Source organism: Bos mutus, chromosome 18 (assembly GCF_027580195.1).
Source record: "Bos mutus isolate GX-2022 chromosome 18, NWIPB_WYAK_1.1, whole genome shotgun sequence".
Taxonomy (NCBI): domain Eukaryota; kingdom Metazoa; phylum Chordata; class Mammalia; order Artiodactyla; family Bovidae; genus Bos; species Bos mutus.
This window is the reverse complement of record NC_091634.1, coordinates 10,429,502-10,453,058: the sequence shown is the minus strand read 5'-3', so window position 1 is coordinate 10,453,058 and position 23,557 is coordinate 10,429,502. Positions and strand designations below refer to the sequence as shown.

At 49.5% G+C, this 23,557-nt stretch overlaps 1 protein-coding gene across 1 annotated transcript; it reads left to right on the top strand.

Annotated features, from left to right (window-relative positions):
* The first annotated feature begins 1,893 nt into the window (after nucleotides 1–1,893).
* On the top strand, nucleotides 1,894–20,789 carry CEACAM19 (CEA cell adhesion molecule 19). The gene is made up of 7 exons (XM_070386820.1): nucleotides 1,894–2,657; nucleotides 3,391–3,759; nucleotides 13,693–13,843; nucleotides 17,341–17,387; nucleotides 18,477–18,559; nucleotides 19,327–19,401; nucleotides 20,008–20,789. The coding sequence occupies exons 1-7, from the start codon at nucleotides 2,603–2,605 to the stop codon at nucleotides 20,059–20,061; spliced, it is 834 nt and encodes a 277-aa protein (XP_070242921.1). The 5' UTR covers nucleotides 1,894–2,602; the 3' UTR covers nucleotides 20,062–20,789.
* The last annotated feature ends 2,768 nt before the right edge of the window (nucleotides 20,790–23,557 follow it).

The window sequence follows — 23,557 nt, the reverse complement described above, 5'->3', positions numbered from 1 at the left end:
TTAACAGTGATTCTCTCTGGGCAGTTAGAAGCCGGCTGAATTTTACTCTCTTCCTTTTAAGTTCATTCTGTCTAAATGTTCTAAATAAACCTTGACTTATCTTTTAGTAGTTGTAAGAGGATCAAAGTCATTAGGTGAGACAGAGGCAGGAAGGAAGGAGGGAGGGAGGGAGGGGTAGAAAGAGAGAGGAGCTTTAGGAACTGGAAAATCTAGAATAACTGGCTTTGCTTGGTGCCCTGTCTCTCCCTCTCCCAGCTCAGAGAACCTTTGCTCCTGAAGTTTAACAGGGAAAATTCATCAGAATCCCTGTGGCCCCTAAACTCCACTTCTGCTGTGCTCCAAATTCCTACCAGAATGAAACCGGTCTGGGCAATCTGATCGCAGCCCAAGATTGGAGCAACAACCTTGGAAATAAAGGCTAGGTTTGCAACAATCCCTCTGAGGCAGATGGACAGACCAAACCTCAAAACAGCAGCAAAAAATCCTGGAAGAATTCTGACCCCAGGAACACAACCAGGAACACCGCCTCAAGACCTTCTAGGCTGTAAAGACCGTTTGGGAGGCGAGGATTGAAAACACCTCCAGGAAAACACACTTCCCATGAGCAGGGTCACAAATCTGGGAGGCAGGGCAAGTCCATAGACAAGTTGGATAATAATTACAAATAATGGGCATTTACTGGCCCCTGCCTGCAAAGTCTCCTTACTCCTCCCAACAGCCCCATAAGTAAGGGTGTTTGCACCATCCTCCAGAGGAGGAAACCAAAGTTCCAAGAGGTGAACTCTTGCGCCCAAGATTCCATAACCAAGTGGTGGCAGAGCTGGGCTGACAGCCAGGCTCACCCACTCACAGCAGGGCAGTCCTGGAGTCTACAGATGTTCAGACATCTGGACCATGCCACTTTGAACTGCCTCGAGACAATTCAAAGTCAAGATTTCTTTCCTGTCCCAACCTAAGGACTCTGGGATTTCCCTGGTGGTCCAGTGGTTAAGACTCAGTGCTGACAATGCTAGGGGCTCGAGTTCAATCCCTGGTCAGGGAACTAAGATCCCATGTGCCATGCAGCGCTGCCAAAAGATTTTAAAAGAAGAAGACGAAAAAGGAAAAGAAAGAAAAGTGTTCTAACCTGGGGACTCTGGAAATGCCAATCTCTGAAATGTGTCCAACACATACACACACACACACAGACACACACACACACACACACTGCTACGTGATGTATGGCACCCTGACTTGGTGTTCTCTCCTCCTACAAGACAAGAAATCTCAGCTGGCATCAACCCCCTCAGATCCCTAGGTGTGCGCTATGCCATAGAAATTTCTCTGACGATGATGGAAATGTCCTGTACCCATGCTCTCAAGTGTGGTAGCCACTGGCCACATGGGGCTGTTGAGCACTTGAAAGTGGCTAGTTCAAGGAACTAGGTAATTTAAATTTATATTTAAATAGCCTTATGTGGCTATGGGCATAGCACAATCCTGGACCCTCCAGCACCCAGGTCATGCCCCAACAGAGCTCAAAATTACACTTGGTCCCTCCCACTTCTCCAGCTTCACCCCCCAACACACAGCTCCTCCCTGCTCGGCCCTCCATCCTTCCAGGATTTTGCTGACTCCTCAGTGTGCCTCGAGGGCTGTCTCAGCCTCCAGGCCTTTTGCCTGTGCTGTTCACACTGCCTGGTATACCTCTCCCCAATCCATCCCACCACATTCCTCCTCCTACTCTAGGTCTCAGCACAGACATGCCCTCCTCCAGGAAGTCTGCCCTGCCCCTCTGGCTGAGTAAGGCATTCCCTCAGGTTCTCCCAGGCCCCGAGGCTCCTCCATCCCAGCACTGATGATCACTCTGTATCGTCATTGTCTGGGGATGGGCCTCTCTGTCTCACACACACACGCGCGTGCATACACACACACAGACCTGTGAGCCCCCGCTGTGGACCGAGGGCAGAGCAGGAGCCGTCTCAGTCATTACCATGTTCTCAGCATCACTTGGCCCAGGGCTGGGCATAGGGTGTGCATGTTGGAATGAACGAACAGAGGGATGTTTTTGAACAACTATTCTGAGCGCTTCAGAGGGAGCCAGCCACAGGTCAGATTCCATCTCCACCTGCTGATCGACTTGCCTCTCTCCTTGAGCCTCAGCTTTCTCATTCCATGAAACAGAAAGTTATGCATGGTGGATATGGGATGAGGTATTGGGACAAGGTATTACCGACCTCCTTGCCTGGCCCAGGGGGGATTGCTCAATCCGAGGCTGCTGTGACTGTTGTTTTTGCTGTTATAATTACTGCCTTGCTACTGACAGGGAAGAAGAGATGTAAAGGGGTCAAGGGAGGAGTCTTGAGAAACCCTAGGAAGTTCCTCAGTCACCCTGGAAAACTGGTTCAGCCAGCTTCTGTACAGATCATCCTTCATCTGAAGGAGTACAGGTGAGGCCTTGAGCCTATGGAAAAGGGGTGCCAGGCTGGGCCGGCCTCAGCCATGTCTCAGAGGCACCCCGGGATTCCCACTGAGCGGGCTCACTTCGGATAGCCAGGGGCCCACCCTCGGGCCCCCTCGGTGTCCAGTAGGTGGCCCCTTGGCATCTCCATAGGACACCAAGATGGAGATTCCTGCTGGGTCCCAGCATGCCTTCCCCAAGAGCCTCCTGCTCTCAGGTAAGGAGGAGATGTACCCCCAGTGCTGAGGGGAGAAGGGGTTCTTAGCCCAGGGGCTGAGGTTTCCTCTTGAAAGAGGGAAAATTTGTCAGGGGAAAGGAAATTATGACATTAAGATGGGAGGGAGGGGCAGAAGAACCACAACCTCATCCCCATTTAACCTGTGGAGTTTTCTAGAATGTCAGGGCCACGAAGGCTGGAATTTACTTCTGCTTGATTCCCTGCTGAATTCCCAGGGCTTAGAAATCTAGGGAATTTTATTTTCTTTTATTATTGTTTTGGCCGTACCATGCAGCTTATGGGATCTTAATTCCCTGACCAGGGATTAAACCCACACCCCCTGCGTTGGAAGTCTTAAGTACTGGGCCACCAGGGAAGTCCATAAGGAATTTTAGACATATCATATATAACTAGTATTGTAGCATGAACAATATATTGGTCAAACAATTATTAGTTAGACAAATTAATAAATTAGTTCAGAGAGTCCATGTGTTTGGAGGCAGATCACATACCATCTCTAAGCCGAAAAACTTTCTGGACCAATGGGATGGCAGATCTGTGACATTCATACCTGGGTTCCCACTCTTTCACCCAGAACAGATATCACTAATCAATCCCAGCACTGCTGCCAATGAGCAGCACTCAGAGCCTGCACTTGAGGACCTATAGGGAGGAGAATGCTATGGTCCCTGCCCGACACTTCTGATCCCAGGCCTCCCCTGTAACCCCACAGGCTTCATCCTGGCCCTCTGGGTCCCCCAAGGCTCCTGGGCAGCCCTGCGCATCCAGAAGATTCCGGAGCAGCCTCAAATGAACCAGGACCTTCTCCTGTCTGTCCAGGGCATCCCAAACACCTTCCAGGACTTCAGCTGGTACCTGGGGGAGGAGGCCAATGGCGGTACAATGTTATTCACCTACATCCCCAAGCTACTACGCCCCCAGAGGGATGGCAGTGCCATGAATCAGCGAGACATTGTTGGCTTCTCCAATGGCTCCATGCTGCTGCGTCATGCCCAGCCCAGCGACAGCGGCACCTATCAGGTAGCTGTCACCATCAACCCTTCCTGGACCATGCGGGCCAAGACTGAGGTCCAGGTGGTCGGTAAGTGTTGGGCACTGGGGGAAGAAGTGGGGAGGCTAGTGCAACCTGAGCAGCCACCAAGCTCTGCGCAAACATCTGGTCCTCTTTTTCCTTCATGCAACACATATTGGCTGAGCACTTACTCAGTACCAGCCCCGAAGTTGTCATTTAATCCTCTGGTGCATTAACTAAGAACACATCTATTGAATGCTTACTTTGTGCCAGACACTGAGCCGGACCCTGGAGAATGCACCATTCATTTATTCTTCACATGCATGAATTCATGAAATGTGTATTGAGCACCTACTGTATGCCTAGTCTTGAGGGATCTATGTTCATAAGTCAAGAATTTATTGGGAATTCCCTGCCAGTCCAGTGGTTAGGACTTGGCACTTTCACTGAGGCGATCCAGAGTTGATCCCCGGTCAGGGAACTAAGATCCCACAAGCCTCACAGTACAGTAAAAAAAAAAAATGTATTGATGAATCTACTCTGAGCAAAACAGAGATATGGTGGCAGAGAACAGCAACAGCTAATATTTCCTAGGTACTTGTTATGGATCAAAAACAGCTCTAAACACCTGCCCTAGAACACAACTTCTCAATCTGGGCACTGTTAACATTTTGGACTGACTATTCCTTCATAGCAGAGGCTACACAGTTCTGTGCCCTGTCAAGTATCTAGCACCTTCCCTGGGCTCTAGTCACTAGAGGCTAATAGTGCCCTCCCAGTGCCAAATGTCACCCCTGTTTGAGAACCACTGCTGTTGCTGCTGCTGCTAAGTTGCTTCAGTCATGTCCAACTCTGTGTGACCCCATAGATGGCGGCCCATACCCTATATTAATTCATGTGTTTCTTTTCTCAGAACTCCATGAACTATTATATGCCAATTATATCTCAATAAAGCTGGGAGTGGAATGACTTAACTTTTCCAGGCAGACTTGGTCACTCATCACCTAGGTCCCCACAGGACTCTGCTCGTCCCTTTACCTTTGTGATTGCCATCATGGGTTCTAATTTATCACCTTAAGAACTTGTCTTGTGGCAATTCCCTGGTGTTCCAGTGGTTGCAACTCCTTGCTTCCACTGCAGAGGGCACAGGTTCGATCCCTGGTTGGGGAACTAAGATTCCACACGCGCATCAGTGCAGCCAAACAAACAGACCGCAGAGTAAGATAAATGGAACATACTCACCCTTTTATTTTTTAATTAATCCTTACTGAAGTCTAGTTGCTTTACAATGTTGTGTTATTATCATTCCTATTGTACAGAAAAGTGAATCAGCCATACATACATCCCCTCCCTTTGGAACTTCCTTCCCATTCAACTCACCGTTAAGTAGAGTCCCTATGCTATACTATTAAATGACTTGTTATAGGTAAATGCCAGTTTTACCCATAATAACTCATTTAATCCTCACTGCAGCTCTGCTAAGTAGGTAACATTATTAGATCCATTTTACAGATGAGGAAACTGAGGCACAGAGAGGTTAGACTTGTCCAATAAAAATAAATAAATAATGATGTGATCTAGAATAGGCTTTGCTGAGAAAGTAGGCAAAAGAAGGAAGGGAATCCTGAAGATTTCTAGGGCAAGAGTTCCTGGTAGTGGGAATAGCATGTGTAAAGGCCCTGAGGTTAGACTAGTTTGCTGTGTTTAAAGTATAGACAGATGGACTCCATAGCTAGAAGACAGTGAGCAAGTTGGGTGTGAGGTCTGAGAGGTAGACAGGGGCCAGGTTCATAGGCCATGGCAAGACTGACAAGAAGCCATGAGAGGGTTTAAACAGGAGAGTGATCGGATTCACAGCTTAACCCATCCATTGGGCACAAGGCAGGTTGAATCTCTGTTTTATCCTGAAGGTTTGAAGCAGGGTATCAGGCAGCTCACCATCAAATCAGCAGCAGAGATGGGACTCGAATGCAGTGCCTCCTGAATTAGACACACAACTGCCTCTGCAGGAGCTAAATTCCTCATTCACTCCTCCTTCAGCAAGCACCCACTAAGAGCCACCTCCTCCAGGCCTCCTCTGTGTCTGGCCGGTGCTGGGCAGTGCTGGGGATGGAGTGGTGACCGAGGCACACTGACCTTCCCCTCCTGGGGCTCACAGCCCAGTGAGGGAGACAGATATTAACTTCATAATCACACACACCTACAATAGAGTCTTATGCACAGTGCAGGTACTGGGAAGGAAAGTGCAGGAATTATGAGATTGTAAAGAGGGATGTCAGGGAGGTTGCCTGAAAAGGTGATCCTTCAGTTTGAATGATGATCAACAGTTTCTTCTTCCTTTTTTTTTTTTTTTTTTTTTACTACTTTTTGTTTTGGTTGCTCTGGGCCTTAGCTGTGGCATGCGATCTCTTAGTTGCACCATGTGGGATCTAGTTCCCTGACCAGGGATTGAACCCAGGCCCCCCCACATTGGGAGCACAGAGTCTTAGTCACTGGAACCACCAGAAAAGTCCCCTGGAAGTTCTAATTAGAGAAGAAAGGAGCTCTGGAAGGTATATGGGCAGAGGGCTCAGCCTGTGCATAGGGCCTGGGGCAGGAAGCTGCAGGGCTCATGAATTAGCTGGCAGGAGGCCAGCATGGCTGAGACAGGGCAGTGAACAGGGGGCATCCTAGGAGGCCAGCACTGCAGGATAAATTTGAGCCAAGGTCAGGGGCTTCCCTGGTGGCTTAGACAGTAAAGAATCTGCCTGCGATGCAGGAGACCTGGGTTCGATCCCTGGGTTGGGAAGATCCCTTGGAGAAGAGAATGGCAACCCATTCCAGTATTCTTGCCTGGAGAATTTCATGGACAGAGAAGCCTGGCAGGCTATACAGTTCATGAAGTCATAAAGAGTCAGACATGACTGAGCAATTAACACTTGGGTTGTAAGGATAGAAGCTCTCTCCAACTGACTCAGAGTGGGGGTGTCTTGTAGAACCCCAGAGGTAGCCCCTGGGATGTGGGCTCTATATTAGGCCTGCATTCACAGCTGCTTCTTCAGAGCCTAGAACAGGGCCAGTCACAATGTTGCATGAATGAATGGACCAGGCGCCCAGCCTGGAGGGTGGGAAAGGAAGCTTTGCGAGAAAGCAGGTTCTCCCTCCCCCTCCAGGGGGTGCCATCTCTGGTCTCATCTCTGCTCCAGGGCTCCATTCTCCTCTCATAGCCAAGGATTCCTACCAAGACACTACACAGGCTTCTTTGCATATTCTGAGTCTTCTCTTCCAAGATGCAGAGATAGGGAGAAAGGGAGCTGGAGAGACAGACAGACAGAGAATCTGGTTGGCCCTATCTGGCCTGTGGGTCTGCCTCCCCTTGAGTCAAAGGCCCACCCCTTTTCCAAGGAGATGGGATCAAGTACAACAAACCAGAAGGGGAGCTGGAGATGACGGCTGGGAAGATGAGCCAGGACTCAACAGTCACAAGGTAGACTTTATCATTTTGTTCATCATCAATCTCCTACAGCCTAGAGCATGGCTTAGCACACATGAGCAGCTCAGTAAATATTTGCAACCCCACCTCTGATTTATGAAGCACTTACTACTTGCCGGTACCTCCAACTAAGTGCTTTGCCAACCTCACTTCATTCCATTCCCATAAGAACTTTGCAGGTAGCCCTGGGATGGTCCCCATTTTACAGAAGGGTAAATGGAGGCCCAGAGTGGGCCCCAGAGCACGCCTCTGGGAAGGGGAGGAGCCAAGTGCATAGCCCTGTCCCTCCTGCCATGAGCTTCTTACACACAGACTCCCATGGAAGTACTGAGGGGTCCCCGTGGAGAAAGCAAGCAAAGGAGGCAGGGAACGGCCTTGATTTCAGAGGGCTGAGCACAGGGAGCAGGGAAGCCAGGCAGTTCAGCCCAGCATGAAAAGAAGAGCAGAGGAAAAGGCAGAGGGAATTAGGGATAGGCTTGGCTGGGAGGGTCCTCATGTTAGGGTGGGTGTCCTCAGCCCCAGACATTTATATTGGAGGGCCCAAATTCAGCCCCCCAACCTAGGTGGGAATGGAAATGGCCAACAGCACTTCCAGCATCCCAGGTAACTCGCACACTCAATCTCTCTGCATCATGAGGGAGTTTGGCTGTAACCGAAGCCAACTCCGACTGGCATGTGCAGGAAGGTGTTTTAAGGGTTTTTTAAAAAATATATTTATCTTTTAAGTTTATTTATTTGGCTGTGCCAGGTCTTAGTTGCACCACATGCGACCTTCTAGTTCCAGTATATGGACTCTAATTCCCTGACCAGGGATTGAACCCAAGCCCCCTGCATTGGGAGTGTAGCGTCTTAGCCACTAGACCACCAGGGAAGTCCCCAGAAAGGGGTTTAATAAAGCTTAGCATGTCTAAAAAAAATAATACACATCAATTTATTTAAAACTCAGAAATAGACTCACAGATATGAAAAACAAACTTATGGTTACCAAAGGGGATGAGGAGGGATAAATGAAGAATATATATATAAAATAGATAAACATTAGGGATTTACTGTATAGCACAGGGAACCATTGGAGAAGGAAATGGCCACCCACTCCAGTATTCTCGCCCGGAGAATTCCATGGACAGAGGAGCTTGGCAGGCTACAGTCCATGGGGTCGGACATGACTGAGTGACCAACTTTACTACAGGGAACCATAGTCAGTATCTTGCAACAATTTACAATAAAAGAATCTGAAGTTATACAGCTAAAACTAGGCCAACGTTGTAACCCAACTATGGTTAAATTAAAAAAAAAAAAAAAAAACTATAAAAAAATAAAATAAAAAGGGTAGTACATGTTCGCAGGACCTTCCCGAGGCTAGAAATAAGGAACAAGGTATAAATACCCTTGGTGGAACTGCTCCTACTGGAGTAGCCATTGCCCACAACATCTGGGCCCCTGGGGCCCAGAACCCCTGCCTGAGGGCCCTTGGAAGGCTGCATTCATTCATGTATTCATTCAATGAGCATCTACATCGAGCACCTACTGTACACCAGGCACTGAGTTTACAGAAGGAAAGTACAGAGATCACTGCTCTTGTGGAGTTTATACGTTGGTGAGCGTGCCGGCTCCAGCCTCACCATCACAGGCCCCACGTGGTACCTGCATCTCTGGCTTCACATGGACCCATCTAAATCAGGGAGCCTGGCTCACATGACAGGTCCCCACGGAAAAAGAACCTAAGAAAGAGAGTCTCTGGCAGGACTCCCAAGGCGTATGATTCACAGAAACACAAGCGAAGGCTCAGGATGTGTAGATACGGTAAACCATCCCCAGTTCACAGATGACAATACTGGGGCTCAGAGACGGGAAGTCAGTCTCCCGAGGTCACACAGCCCGCAAGCAACAGCAACTTGGCTCAAAAGTACAGAGGGGAGCCACAGTCCCAGAAACCTAGTCATGAGGGTTTGGGGCCTTTGAGAAACTCTGCCCGGTTTCCTCAGTCTTCAGGCCCTTTGGTACCCATGGGGATTAATTGTGGAGCCTGACTGCCCCTGACTGACCATGTACAGTGTGTTTCCCACACAGGTATCGTCTATGCCCTCCCAATCATGGCGTGATGATCCCCATTTTACAGATGGGAAAACTGAGGCACAATCTGAGTAACTTGTCTAGGTCATCCACATAGGGAGAAGCAGATGCTGGACTGGAACCCGGGCTAGTTGGCTCCAGAGTCTATGCTCCTAGTTAGGTCTTGATTCTGCCTGGGCGTTAACAGCTATCATCGTAAACTAACTATATGGAGTCAAGGGTTTAGTCCTGACCCACAATGCAGTTACAGAATTAGACACAAAACCTGCCCTTGAGGCCCTAGCTAAACCCAAAGCCCCCCCTGGCTCAGGGAGTTCTTTCCCACTCAGGCTCAAGTTTGAGCTGCCAATAATGAAATTGAATTTGGTGAAAGCAAGACAGGCTTGAGAGTGGCCAGAGAATGGAGAAGGGGAACTTCTACTCTAAAAGCCTCTTCCCTCTGAAGGGAGAGGCGTAGGGGGATTTTAAGGGCTCCAGGAAAGAGGTGGAGATTTCAGGGGCAGCTTGGGCACGTGCAGTCACCATGCTCCTTTGCACATAGCTCTAACTGAGCCTTTGTTTTAGTTAAGTCACCTCTGACTCTTCAACCCCATGGACTGCAGCCCACCAGGCTCCTCTGTCCATGGGATTTCCCAGGCATGAGTACTGGAGTGGATTGCCATTTCCTTCTCCAGGGGATCTTCCTGACCCAGGGATCGAACCCAAGTCTCCTGCGTTGGCAGATGGATTCTTTACCACTGAACCACCAAGGAAGCTAATTTTGCCTAGCAGAGTATAAATCCCCTCTTTGGCCAGAGATCTAACGAAACAAAGGTAACTCTCGGACACCTCCAGGTCTCAGTTGCACAGGTGCACTCATGGGGTCATGTCAGAGCCAGTTTTGGGGCGGTTGACCACTGTATATCTCTTAGCGCACAGCTGCAAAGCATCGCTGGAAGATATCAATTGCTTTGAAGCAAACACGGAGATAAATCAGAGCAAGTGTTCTTCAGCTCTCGGGGCCTGGTATGAAAACACAGAGATAAACGAGGCGAGGACAGTCGGCCTTCTTGGATCTAGCCAGTTCAGTCTGGTTTTGTCTCAGGTCTTTGCAGCATCCTGTTGATAAAACACAACTAACCTGTGTGGTTTAAAAAAAAAAAAACAGTTTCTGTACCTGGGACCTGGACTGCATAGACTGCATAACACGGGTGTCAATATGACCTTTAGTGAAATGGCCAAAACGTTCAGAGGTTTTGTTCCTATGTCTGTAAAATGGGGACAACGACATCACCACCATCACAGGATCCTTTAGATCCCCAACATTTTTGGCACCAGGAATGGGTTTCATAAAAGACAATTTTTCCGTGGCAGGTGGGGTGGGGTGAGTAGTTTGGGGATGATTCAAATGCATTACTATTATTATGCACTTTATTTCTGTTTATTATTACATCAGCTCCACCTCAGATCATCAGGCATTAGATCCCAGAGTTTGGAGACCCCCTGCTTTAGAGGACTGCCTTGGCAAGTCCATGTGAAGCTGCTACTTTTGAAGCTGTGGAAATAAAGGATAACCAAAGGAGGAAAACAAAGGCTATTAATTCAGAGCTTGTGTATAGCAGGGGCATCATCCACTATCCCTTGCATTTTGGCAGAGACTCAAGGGCAGGCAGAGAGGTGGAAAAGCCTTGGAATGAAAAACAGGAAAGGCTATAGGTGTGTCTTTGTGGGAGGCGGTTGGCACAGAAAGGCAGGACACCCTAGGTGATTGGTTACGATACGTGTTTGGCTTTCTCTGGCTGGCCCTGAGTTAGAAAGGAGGGACAAAAATTAGGGAGGCTGTTAGTTGTTAATCAAGTCCTGGCCATTTGGCACTGATTGTTACAGAAGGTATTGTTCAGCTTCCTGCGTTGTCACTAGAGATAGAAATCTGGCTTCCTGTAAGTCTGACTTTAGCTAGCTTCCTGGGCTGTTTGTAAGAGGGTTAGTTTCCTAGGCAGTTTGCTGTACCTTGTGAGTCAGAATTCTGTTTTCAGAGCTGGTCTGACAGTTGTCGGTTTGCATACTGGTCTCTCAAAGCACTTTTTCGATGTGATTCTACCTTATCAAAGATCAACATGGAGGGACTTCCCTGGTGGTGCAATGGTTAAGAATCCACCTGCCAACACAGGGGCCACAGGTTCGATCTCTGGTCCGGGAAGACTCCCACATGCTGTGGGGCAGGTACGCCTGTATGCCGCAAGTACTGAACCCACGCTCTAGAGCCTGAGAACCACAGCTACTGAAGTCCATGCACCCTAGAGCCTGTACTCAGCAACAAGGGAAGCCACTGCAATGAAAAGCCCTCACACAGCAACGAAGTGCAGACCCCGCTCCACAACTAGAGAAAGCTCCCATGCAGCAACAAAGACCCAGTGGAGCCAAAAATAAAATTAAAAATAAAAGGATCAACATGGATAAATCTACTCAATGGAAGACCCAGATTTTTTGTTAGTAGAACTGAGAATAGATGGTCCCAGAGACCAGTGAAGAGAAAAGCCAAAAGAAAAGAAGTTTCAGTCCTGGAAGAAGAAACAGAATGTGAAAAAATAAATAAATAAAAATTAAAAAAAAAAAGAAAGAAACAGAATGTGAGGCTTGGGTCCAGCTACTTCTTGCTGTGGGACAAACTCAGTGGTATAAAACAACAACCATTTTATTATGTTCATGATTTCTGGGATCCAAGAATACAGAGAGCTTCGTGATATCCAGCCTCAGATGAAAGGCTTCAAAAGGCTGAGCTTGGCTCAAATGCCGGAAGCCAAAAGCACCCAGAGGTGTCTTCATGTACTTGCTGTCAGCTGGGAGCTCAGCTGGGGCTATCAATAAGCTCATTGATCCTATTGATCAATGCGTCCTCACCAGTGTGACTGCTTGGGCTTCCTCACAACATGGTAGCTGGGTTCTGGGTTCATGATGGGAAAGCATGGAAAGAGGAAGTGTTCTGGAAGACCACAGCAGAAATTCCGTGCCTGCTTCCGACCTAGCCTTGGAAGTCACACACCTTGATCTACACCGTATTCTTCTGATTTCAAGTGAATCACTAAGGTTGGCCCACATTCAAGGGAGGGAGATTAGACCTTCCGCTAGATAGGAGAATGGCAAAGTCATATTGAAGAAGGGTGTTCGGTTGCAATCAACTTCGGAAAATACAGTGATTCACAGGCTGGCTCTTCACAAGCTCACTGTCTATAATAAAAGGCAGAAAAACTTCCTTGGTGGTCCAATGGTTGAGAATCCGCCTGCAAGGCAGAGGATACCATTTGGATCCCTGGCCCGAGGAGTGTTCACATGCCTTGGAGCAACCAAGCCTGCACACCACAACTACTGAAGCCCTCGCACCGAAGAGCCCTGGATGCAGGACACAACGAAGACCCCGCACAGCCAAAAATAAATAAAAAATTTAAAATACAAAGTGTTTTTAAAAAATAATAAAATAGAAGGCAGAAAAGATGGCAAAACATAAATAAAATTTTAAAATAAATAATATTTTTAAAATAATAAAATAAAAGCCAGAAAATATAAACAAGCTGTGAAAATCATGTGAATCAGGAAAGTTTTCTGCTACAGCAACAGAAACTGCTTCTGGCTGATTTAAACAGAAAAGGAACAAATTCAAGGATCCTAGACAACTCAGAGAGTCTCCAGAATGGCAGGGAGCCAGGCTTGGAACGTGTTGTTTGTTGAATTGCATGCTCAATTGCTTCAGTCGTGCCCAACTCTTTGCGATCCTGTGGACTGTAGCCCACCAGGCTCCTCTGTCCTGTGGGGATTCTCCAGGCAAGAATCCTGGAGTGGGTGCCATGGCCTCTTCCAGGGGATCTTCCTGACCTGGGGATCAAACCCGTGTCTCTTATGTCTCCTGAACTGGCAAGTGGATTCTAAACCTCAGGCTTTGCTACCAAGAAGGACTGGGATAAAACAGATGTCCAGATTGAGATTAAAGGCTGGAGGTCCTCTTGGAGGGGGCCAGAGTGAGGTAAGGCTTGGTCCCAGATCTAGCATGTTGAGTTTGAGAATCCTACGAGTCCTTTATGTTCCTGACAAAACACAGTCCAGAACTTCACCCTTTTCCTGGAATGATGGAGGCGTCATCAGCTGAGGCAAGAAAAAGCCAGTAACTGAAGCAAGGGTGGGGCAGCGTGTCATAAGGTAGGTATGGGATGTGCTGAGGTTGGAAGAAAATCCTAGAGAAGCAGAGATTTTGAGGTGGGGGGAGCCAAGATGTTCCATCTGGGACATGTTGACTTTTCCGTGCAGCAGAATCAACCAGACAGTTGGATGCTCAGATCTGAAATACAGGAGAAAGCTCTGAGCTGGGAAGATGAAATCACACTTCAGTGTTCTATGGACTGTCACTGATACAGTGGGGAGGGTGGTGGGGAGGCCTTCCAAAGAATCACATGGCCCTCTCCCTCTCTCTTTCTCTCACTCCCCAGAAAAGCCTAAGGAGCTGCCCGTTACCAACCCGCCTGTGAGTGCTGGGATTGTGGCTGCTATCGTCATTGGATCTCTTGCCACTGGGTGTATGTCCGTCGGCATCATTGCCTATCTCCTGGTGACAAGAGGCTGGAGGGCTCAGAACCACAGGTACAGGAGCCCCGGCCCTCTCTCCTTCCTGTCAGTCTGCTCCCCCTGCCCTCTTGGATCCCCTTGATTCTTCTTCCCTAAGTCACATCATCCAACTCATACACAATCTCATCCATCCTGGAACCCCTGAGGTGGAGAGGATCTTCCTACCTTGTATTAGACAGAATTCTGCATTGCAAGGGACAGAGACCTTACCTTTATATTGGCTTACCGAGTAATAAGAAACATTCTTGGCCTATATAAGTGAGCTTCAGGTATGGCTGGATCCAGGGGCTCAATTCTATCAAGAAACTCTGATAGAATGTAGACCTCTCAACTCTCCTTTTCTCTACAGTCGCTCCATTTCCAGGAAGGTTCTCCCCTTAAGGTGTGACAAGATAGCTCTCAGTGGCTCTAGCCTTATATTCCAGCTCAGCCACCCAAGCGGAAAAATAGTACCTTTTTCCTGATAGTTCCATCAAAAACCCCAGAGCTGCCTCTCACCAGCTTAACTAAATCACATGTCCTTACATGAAATAATCACCATGGCCAGGTCTACTTGTATAACCCTGGAGCCAGAGAGATAAACCTGGCTCCACATGATGAAATGGATTGAGAGTGGGGAAGGTTCCTCAAAAGAAAACCAGATGTAATTGCCAAAGAATGGGAGTGGATGGCGGGCAGGCAAAGGCATCAGATGGTGCTTACCTCTGAGGGGTTGGGTAGGCAGGAAGAGGGAGAGGCAAAGACACAGAGAGAAGGGGGAGAAAGCCTGTTTTCCCAGGGAACAGTGTATTCATGAAAAATTCCTTTCTCATGAGATCAGCCTCTTCAGAACTTTGTCTCCTATCTTGATTCTGAGTTAAGATGTCTAATTTTGCTTCCACTCAGTAATCCCTAGAAAATGAAAGCAGTAATTTTGTCTCCTCCCTCAATTCTTCCTTATGTGTTATAGCTTCCTGACCTTCAAGATCTTGTTTTCCCTGAATATGTTCTAATTTAGGGGTGGCAAACAGCTTTCACCTCCCAGCCCAATTCCGATCAGTAAATTAACCTACACATATTTGTTGAGGGCCTGCTATGGGCCAGGTACTATTCTAGGCACTAGACAGCTTAATGGAAAAGGAGGTGGGGAGTCCCATCTAAGTTAGTGAGAAAAGATGCTGCGATGGATTAACAATGTCTGCCACAGTCATATCAAAGGAAGTGGAGGCACATGAGCCATACCTGCTAGATATCCTTGTCATCTCAAAAGTGATACTTTGAGGTGATGGGGGACGTCTCTGGTGCTCTGGTGGTTAAGAATCCACCTTGCAATGCAGGGGATGAGGGTTCAATCCATGGTCGGGGAACTAAGATCCTAAGCCTGTGTCCTGCAACTAGAGAAGCCCGCACACCACAACTAAGCCCGGATGCAGCCAAAATAAATAAATAAATAAAAGGGAGCTACAGTCCATGGAGTCACGAAGAGAAAGGACATGACTGGACACACACACACACACACAAACACCATAGTTTGCCAGCGCCTTAGAGACTAGAAGTCATTCAACAAATGGCACCGAACTGGCTCATGAATGGCAAAAGTTCTCAAGATAGTGAACCTTACCTGCCTACCTTGTAAGCTCCAGAACCAAAGCTAGACACCGTATAACCTGACTCTCTGACCAGCTTCCTTCCCACAGGGCCAGTGATTCTAGCTAAGTTTGAAACATTTCGAAATCTAAAAAAAGTTAACCTTTTGATGACATTTTTAAAGTTATGATATTTTTAAAGGCGTTGAATCAGATGGGGAAAAGAATTCCTTTTTCTTCTCTTTTTGCATGATTCTGAGAGCAGTAAATGAACACCTTGATCAGGTTTTTTTACAGCCTTTCTAATGCTTGCTATCTTCTATGAAGAGAAAATCAGCAACATATGGAGCTATGAATCTAAACCATTGTTTGACTTTTCCTTTCTCACTTTCTATACTTATGTCCAGCTGTATGGATCCCATGGACAGAGAAGCCTGGTAGGCTGCAGTCCATGGGGTCCCTAGAGTCGGACATGACTGAGCAACTTCACTTTCACTTTTCACTTTCATACATTGGAGAAGGAAATGGCAACCCACTCCAGTGTTCTTGCCTGGAGAATCCCAGGGACGGGGAGGCCTGGTGGGCTGCCGTCTCAGGGGTCGCACAGAGTCAGATAGGACTGAAGTGACTTAGCAGCAGCTGTATGGAGTTGTACTTTCATTCACAATGTAACAGCTTCCAACTGGTCTCCCTGTTGCCACTCCCACCCGCACAGTCTGTCTCCCGTTCTCCCGGTTAAGCAGCCAGAGAGTCTGTTAAAATTGGTCAGGGACACCCCTGGTGGTTCAGTGGTTAAGAATCAGCCTTGCTAGGCAGGAGACATGGGTTCGATCCCTCGCCTGGGAACTAAGATCCCACAGGCAACTAAGCCCGGGCGCTGTAGCTACTCAGCCAGCAAAGATCCCACATGATGCAGTGAAGATTCCCCTGGGCTGCAACTAAGACTCGACAGAGCCAAATAAAGAAATAAATCAGTCAGCTCTGGTCCTGGAGTCAAGGCCAAAGTCCACACCATGGTCACAAGACCCAGCTCAATCTGCCACGCACCCTCTCGCCTCCCTGACCTCACCTCTTGCCACTCTTTCCCTCACTCTCTCTGCCCCAGCCACACTCCACTCCTTACTATTCCTTTGCTGTCCCGGCTCCTGCCTCAGGACCTTTGCACAGACTGTCATCTCTACGTGGAACTTTCTTCTCTTGATTTCTGCACACCTGGTCCCCCTGGCTACTCCAAGCCTTTGCTCAGCTGTCACCTTCTCAATGAGGCACCCCAAACCGCCCTGCCTGAAACTGCGCACACACACACATACACACACACACATATACCACCCTCTGCACACACACACACACACACATAGCACCCTCTGCCCCCTGCAGTCTTCATTTTCCTTCATCCCACTTTTCATTCCCTGATGTTCAATGTCCCATCATTTATTCTAATCCTCTCCCTCTCTCCTCACTATGGCGTCCACTCCAGGAGACCAGGGGTCTTTGTCAGTCTTGTTCCCAGCTGTGCCCCCAGTGACTTCAACAATGCCCAGCCCGTGGTCAGTGTTTTTATAAATATTTGTTTAGTGAATTAATGAATTCATGGTAGGGAGGTCACATACTTTTTAAATAAGGGTATTCAAAAGAGCCGATTTAAAGAGGAATAGTAAGGAAATCATGAAACAGGTAGGTGGAGCTGAATCGTTCAGGTTGTCTGTGTAACTGACGAGCTTAAGGATGCCCTGTGTAAAGCAGCGGCAGAGGAAACCTGAGGAACGACTGTGAGCCTGGGGATTATGGGTGGAGAAGCTGGGATGGGGCAGAACTTGTCCAGGGTCATTCTGAAGCGGGGATCCTCTCTCTCTCTAGGGCCTGATGGGGTTTCCAGCTTCTCTGAGTCTCTCTCCAGCCACCTGAGCATCTTTCAATTCTAATATCCTTTCCTCCATGTGCCCCCAGGATAACAGCCACAGAGAAACCAGAGCTGGGCCCCAGTCATCGTGCTGGTAAGCCAGAGACACCCGTCTTGCAACCCGGCTCTCCTCAGGGCCCCCTCCTCCTCTGCTTCCCAGCCAAAAACCCCCTTGTGGTCCCCAGTTTGGGGCCTCCCAATCACTTCCCCCACCCAGACCTTGCTGGGACTCCCCAGATTCAGCCCACGGAGTCAGCACATTAGCGCTCACCCCAAACCTGTTTCTCCTCCTTTTCTCAATGTCTAGTACTCCTGTCCTCTACCACCACAACACTGCTGGCTCCTGTCCTCCAACGGGTCACAACCCAACCCAAGCTCCATCTTCTGGATCTCCCAACCCAGTTCCCCACTGTCCTCCCAGCTCCCACACTCGCCTCCACCCCATTTCTGAGCAGAGTCCTTCTATATCTCTGACCCTGTCTCTCCTCTGCTCAAAAACCCTCTATGGCTCCCTAGTACCCTTAGGACAAAGTTCAGACTCCTTAACATGACTCTCAAGGCCCCTCATTAACTGGTCCCCTCTGTCTTTCTTGGCTTCATCTCTCATAAGTAACATTTCCATCTCCAAAACAATACAAAGAAATATATATATATATATATGTATATATATATATATATATATATATATATATATATATCTTGGGGTCGCCAAGAAGTTCATTCAGATTTTTCCATAAGATCTTACAGAAAAACCCAAACAAACTTTTTGACCTACCCAGTGCAATCCAGACAGATGAAACATAGTCCCTCAAACACCAGCATTCTCACCGCCAGGCCTCTGCACACCCGCGCTCTTGCCTTTGTGTGGCTCTCACTTCTCTTGCTATTCTCAGAGGTCCCCTCCTCCAGGAAGTCCTCCCTGACCCCCCTCCAGGAGCCCTGTGGGCTCCCCTACCCCAGCTCTGCACACTCTGGGTCATCCCCAACTGAGGACAGGTTTGTCTCCCCCACTGAACCATGAGCCCCAGGAAGGCAGGGCAAGGCCAGCGCTGCCTCAGTCACTACTGTGTCCCCAGCACAGGGCTGGGCAAGAAGAGGGCTTAACACAAATGTTAGTTGCAGTAGCTGGAACGGACCTGTGGGCCACCTGTCAGCCGGTTCCTCCTCTTGTCCTCTGCTTCAGGTGATGACAGCATCTATGAAGCAATACCATCGCCAGTCCTCCTGGTGTCCCCTTGTGACACGGGGCCCATGAACACTGCCACGGTAAGCCCCCGCCCCTCTCCCCTAAAGCCTTTTGACCTGTTGCCTCCCTTCCGAGTGTGCTGGGGCGCCCAAGGGTGCCTTGTCACACAATTTGGGAACTGCTGTTCCCTGTCTAGGCCACTCCCTATTTTAAAAATATAAGCCAAAGAAATTAAAAGGAAACAGCACAACACAAAGACAGTTTGTCTCTGGGCATGGAGGCTGGTGGGTGGGCTTTATCTTCTTCTTAGAAGTGTGGCAACTTAAGACAGGATTCTTATAAGAGGATTTTCTACACTGAGCAGATATTTCCTTTACAGGTGGAAAGGGTTGCTTAAAGTAAGAAATGAGAGAGGCTGGGGATTCCCTGGCGGTGCTCTGGTTAAGACTGCACTTTCACTGCCGAGGGTGCAGGTTCAGTCCTTGATCGGGGAACTACGGTCTCACAAGCCTCCTGGTGCAATCAGAAAAAAAAAGAAATAAGAAGAAGGTGGAGGAGAAGGAAAAGGGACTTAAACAGTTAAGACTGAAAGCTTAGACCCACGTGTGTTGACGGAGAGGCTGAGCATTATCTGGGTGATTGTCAGGCCATTGGCTGCACCTCCCATGTAGCCATTTCTCAGAGGAGAACACTGAGTACAGGGAGGTTAATTCCCTTCACTTAGAGGCCTCAGAGTCAGGGAGGGGCAGTGGGGACCCGGAGTCCAGGTCTGTCCCGATACCACAGGGCAAAGGTGGGGGATGTTAGGGTGCCGGGGCCCTGGCTCACCTCTGTTCTTCCCTTGCAGCCGCCAGACCTGCCTCTGCCCCCGCCCCCGCCCCCACCGCCCCCACTGCCGCAGCCTGAGAACCACCCCTACCAGGTATGGAGCTGGAGGAGGGGGGAGGGGTCAGGAGCGCCAGGCTCGGTGGGCGGGGCTTCCTTTCCGACCCCGCCCCCGACTCCCGAGCTCCCGGGAAGGAAGTGCGTAGCCCCCTCGCCGAGACTTCCCAGGCAAGTCATTTCCCGTCTCGGGGGCGAGGGGCGGAGGAGGGTGGGTTACAGTTTGTTCCTGCGTCAAAGGAAGCCAATGCAGGAAGAAATGAAGCCCAGAGAGGGGAAGGGCCTTGCCCAGGGTCACACAGCGAGTCGGGCCCCACCGCAGGGCGCCCCCGTTCCTGGGCCTGGGTCTCAGCCAGTCGCCCGCCGTCTGCCCCTGAGCTTCTGCCTCCGTCTGCGTCCCTGTGCGTCCTATCTTACGTTTCTCTGTACGTGTCTCTCTACCCCTGAGGGGTCTCCCCACCCCGCCCCCGGGTCCTTGTGATCTTGTGTCTCTCCCTAACTCTTTTTTCTGTATTCTGCACGGAACTTTGTTTCTCTGTCTCTCTCACTCTCCTTGTTCCTCCTTTTCTGTGTCTCTGTCTCCCCCTGGCTCTCACCCCCAAACCACAACAACCCCTCCGTCTCTTTCCCTCCCCTTCCCCCCCAGGATCTGCTGAACCCCGACCCTGCCCCGTACTGCCAGCTGGTGCCCGCGCCCTGAAGGGGTCCCAGGTGAGGCCAGCCGGGGAGAGGAGACGCGACAGACTTCCCCCGGGCCTTGAACCCGCAGAAAAGCCTCCGCAGAGACGCAGCACGACTGGGACCCCGGGGCTGTAAGGTCGACAAGATGGACGCGGCCTTGGCCTAGGCCGCACAGCAGGACGGTGACGGGCCTAGCTCTTCACTCTGCAGCAAGCGAACAGCGCGCCCTGAGGTCTGGCCCTCCAGCAACCTAGCCTGGGCCCATGCCTGGGAAAAGCAGGCTCTTGCTACCCCCGCTCCACTCCAAAGCCCCCCAGAGGGTGGTCTCAGGCGTGCTTCCAGCCAGACTGCACAAGCCCCTGCTTGGCCGGGCTCCCTCATCTCAACCCACAGCGCCCCACCCAGCTCTGTTGACCTCCCTAGAAGCCCCTTCCCCTGGGCTCCCCACCACACGTGCCCCAGAGCACAAGACACATGACCGCAAGCTCCGGCCTCATGAACCTGTGGCCCCAGAGGACAGTCCAGGCCAGTTTCCATGGCCGCTGGGGCCCCTTCCCTGTCCAGGCAGATCCAGCCCCTCTTAAAATTCAGTTTCTCAGAACCTGTGGCCAACTTCTGCCCATTTCCCGCCACACCCCCAGTTCAGGGCAGCCACTTTCTCCTCTACCCCCACGTAACCCTGTCCTCAATGTGAGTTCCATCTCTCACCCCCTTAATTTATTCATTCATTCAGCAATAAAAAAAACTGTGTGCCCTGCACAGTTCAAAACAAACATCCCTGCTCTCCTGGAGGGTCACTCTGGCAACGGAGAGTCAAGAAACAAAATAAATAACATATGTGGTGTGTTGGCGGGAGGCATGAAGAGAGAAGGAGGGCAAGAGTGTTGGGGAACTGTGTGTGTGTGTGTGTGCACGCACGCACATGCACACACGTGCTCAGTCACTCAGTCGTGTCCAACTCTTTTGCAGCCCCATGGACTGTAGACCACCAGGATCCTCTGTCCATTTGATTTTCCAGGCAAGAATACTGGAGTGGGTTGTCATTTCCTCTTCTGGGGATCTTCCCAACCCAGGGATTCTTACCACTGAGCCACCTGTGATGTGCTGGGGTGGGAGGGATAGAGAAGAGTGAGACTGTTTGGGGGTTGAGGTTTTAAACAAAGGGCAGAGGGGGCTTAGCTGAGAAGGCAACAGTGGGCAAAGACCTAAAGGAGCAGAGGGAGGGTGCCCTGAGGGGATCTAGAAGGAAAGCATTCCAGGCGGTGGGAATAGCGAGAGCAAAGGCGCTGAGGTAGGAGTCTGCCTGGTGAGTCCCAGGCGCATCAAGGAGGCCAGCACGGCAGAAGCAGAATGAAGAAAGGGGAAAGGGTGGGAGGCGAGGTCAGGGAGATGGGCAGGGGCAGACCATACAGGGCATGTAAGCCCCTGCAAAGACTGGCTTTTCCTCTGGGAGCCAAAAAACAGACTGTAGTAGGTGGAGGAATGACCCTTGCATTACTTAGGGATTCTGTTACACCCAGCTCCCTGTAAATCCTGACTGAAACAACCCCACACCCATGATGGCAGAACTTTCAAGAGAAAGTTCTCTGAGGCTGACTGCGTGCCTTCTAGCTCCCTTGGTACCAGCTTTGTTCTACAAAAAGTTGTGTTCCCCCCCAAATTCATGTTGAAGCCCTAATCCCCCATGTGACTCTTTTTGGAGTAGGACCTTTAAAGAGATGATTAAGACTCTTGAGAGTCCCTTGGACTGCAAGGAGACCAAACCAGTCAATCCTGAAGGAAATCAGTCCTGAATATTCACTGGAAGGACTAATGCTGAAGCTGAAGTTCCGATACCTTGGCCACCTGATGCGAAGAACTGACTCGTTGGAAAAGACCCTGATGCTGGGAAAGACTGAAGGCAGGAGGAGAAGGGGACGACAGAGGATGAGATGGTTGGATGGCATCACCAACTCAATGGCCTTGAGTTTGAGCAAACTCCGGGAGTTGGTGATGAACAGGGAAGTCTGGCGCGGTGCAGTCCATGGGGTCGCAGAGTAGGACACAACTGAGCTACTGAACTGAACTGGAAGTTTAAATGAGGCCAGGGGGTAGGGCTGCAATCCAGTACAATTAGTGTCCTTACAAGAAGAGGAAGAGAGAATTCCCTGGTGGTCCAGGGGTTATGCCTTACTCACAATGCCTTACTCTCATTGTGAAAGGCCTAGGTTCAATCCCTGGTTGGGAAACTAGATCCCACTAGCTGTGCAGTGCAGCCAGAAATAAATAAATAAAAATTTAAAGTAAAAATACCATTAAAAGAGGAGGAGGAGACCCTAGGGATACACACGCATGGGGAAAAAAAAATGTGAAATCATAATGAGGCAGTCATTTGCAAGCCAAAGAAGGAAGCCTCAGAAGAAGCCAAGTCGGCTGACACCTTGATCTTGGACTTCCAGTCTCCAGAACTGTGAGAAAATAACTGTTGTTAAAGCCATCAGGTCTGTGGTATTCTGTCATGGCCATTCTAGCAGGGTAATATAGGTTAGTACTACAGCCCTAGGAAACGGGCACCATTCCTTCTTCCTCCACCACGATGAAGCCAGATTTAAATATAATGATAACTGGACTTCCCTGGTGGTCCAGCGGTTAAGAATCTGCCTGCCAATACAGGGGACACAGGTTCCATCTCTAATGGGGGAAGATTCCACGTGTCGAGGGATGCCTAAGCTGCAACTGCTGACTCGACTATGCCTCTCCCTATTTGAATTTAAGTTCTCAGAACAGCTCCGGGAGGCTGGGACTATTATATTCCCATTTTGTTGATGGAGAGGTGGAGTGACTGCCTCAAGGTCACGCACCAAGCATAAGGAAAGACCAGTGATGCATCGGATGGGCTGGGTTATGCTGCGGTAACAAGCAACCCCACACGTTCCATGGCTTAGAACATCAAAAGGTTCGTTTCTCTCTCTTCTTTTTTTTAACGTTATTTATCTATTTGGTTGCATCAGGTCTTACTTTCAGCATGTGGGGTTTTTGATCTTCACTATGGCATGCAGGATCTTTAGTTGCAGCACATGGGCTTGAGTCCCCTGACCAGGGCTCAAACCTGGGCCTCCTGCCCTGATAGTGCAGAGTCTTAGCCACTGAGCCACCAAGGAAGCCCATACCCAGAATACGTGCGTGCGTGCATTCTAAGTCACTTCAGTTGTGTCCAGCTTTTTGCATCCCTTGGACTGTAGCCTGCCAGGCTCCTCTGTCCATGGGATTCTCCAGGCAAGAATACTGGAGTGGGTTGCCATGCCCTCCTCCAAGGGATCTTCCCAACCCAGCAATCAAACCCGTGTCTCCTGTGGCTCCTGCATTGGCAGGCGGATTCTCTTACCGCTGAGCCTCCTCATACCCAGAATATGGAGAATCAAAATATATGTGAATAGCTCAGTCAATACACCTTCAGGATTCATGTCAGAGCCCACGCTCTCACCCACTATGCTTTCTAGAGAGAAATTCTCTGGCAGGTCTGCCTTGCCCCATCT

Excerpts from the sequence above, each read along its gene's own strand:
- CEACAM19 (XM_070386820.1), top strand. The coding sequence starts at position 2,603 with ATGGAGATTCCTGCTGGGTCCCAGCATGCCTTCCCCAAGAGCCTCCTG. Across the intron at positions 13,844-17,340 it reads TGGAGGGCTCAGAACCACAG|GATAACAGCCACAGAGAAAC; the intron begins GTACAGGAGCCC and ends ATGTGCCCCCAG. Across the intron at positions 19,402-20,007 it reads CTGAGAACCACCCCTACCAG|GATCTGCTGAACCCCGACCC; the intron begins GTATGGAGCTGG and ends CTTCCCCCCCAG.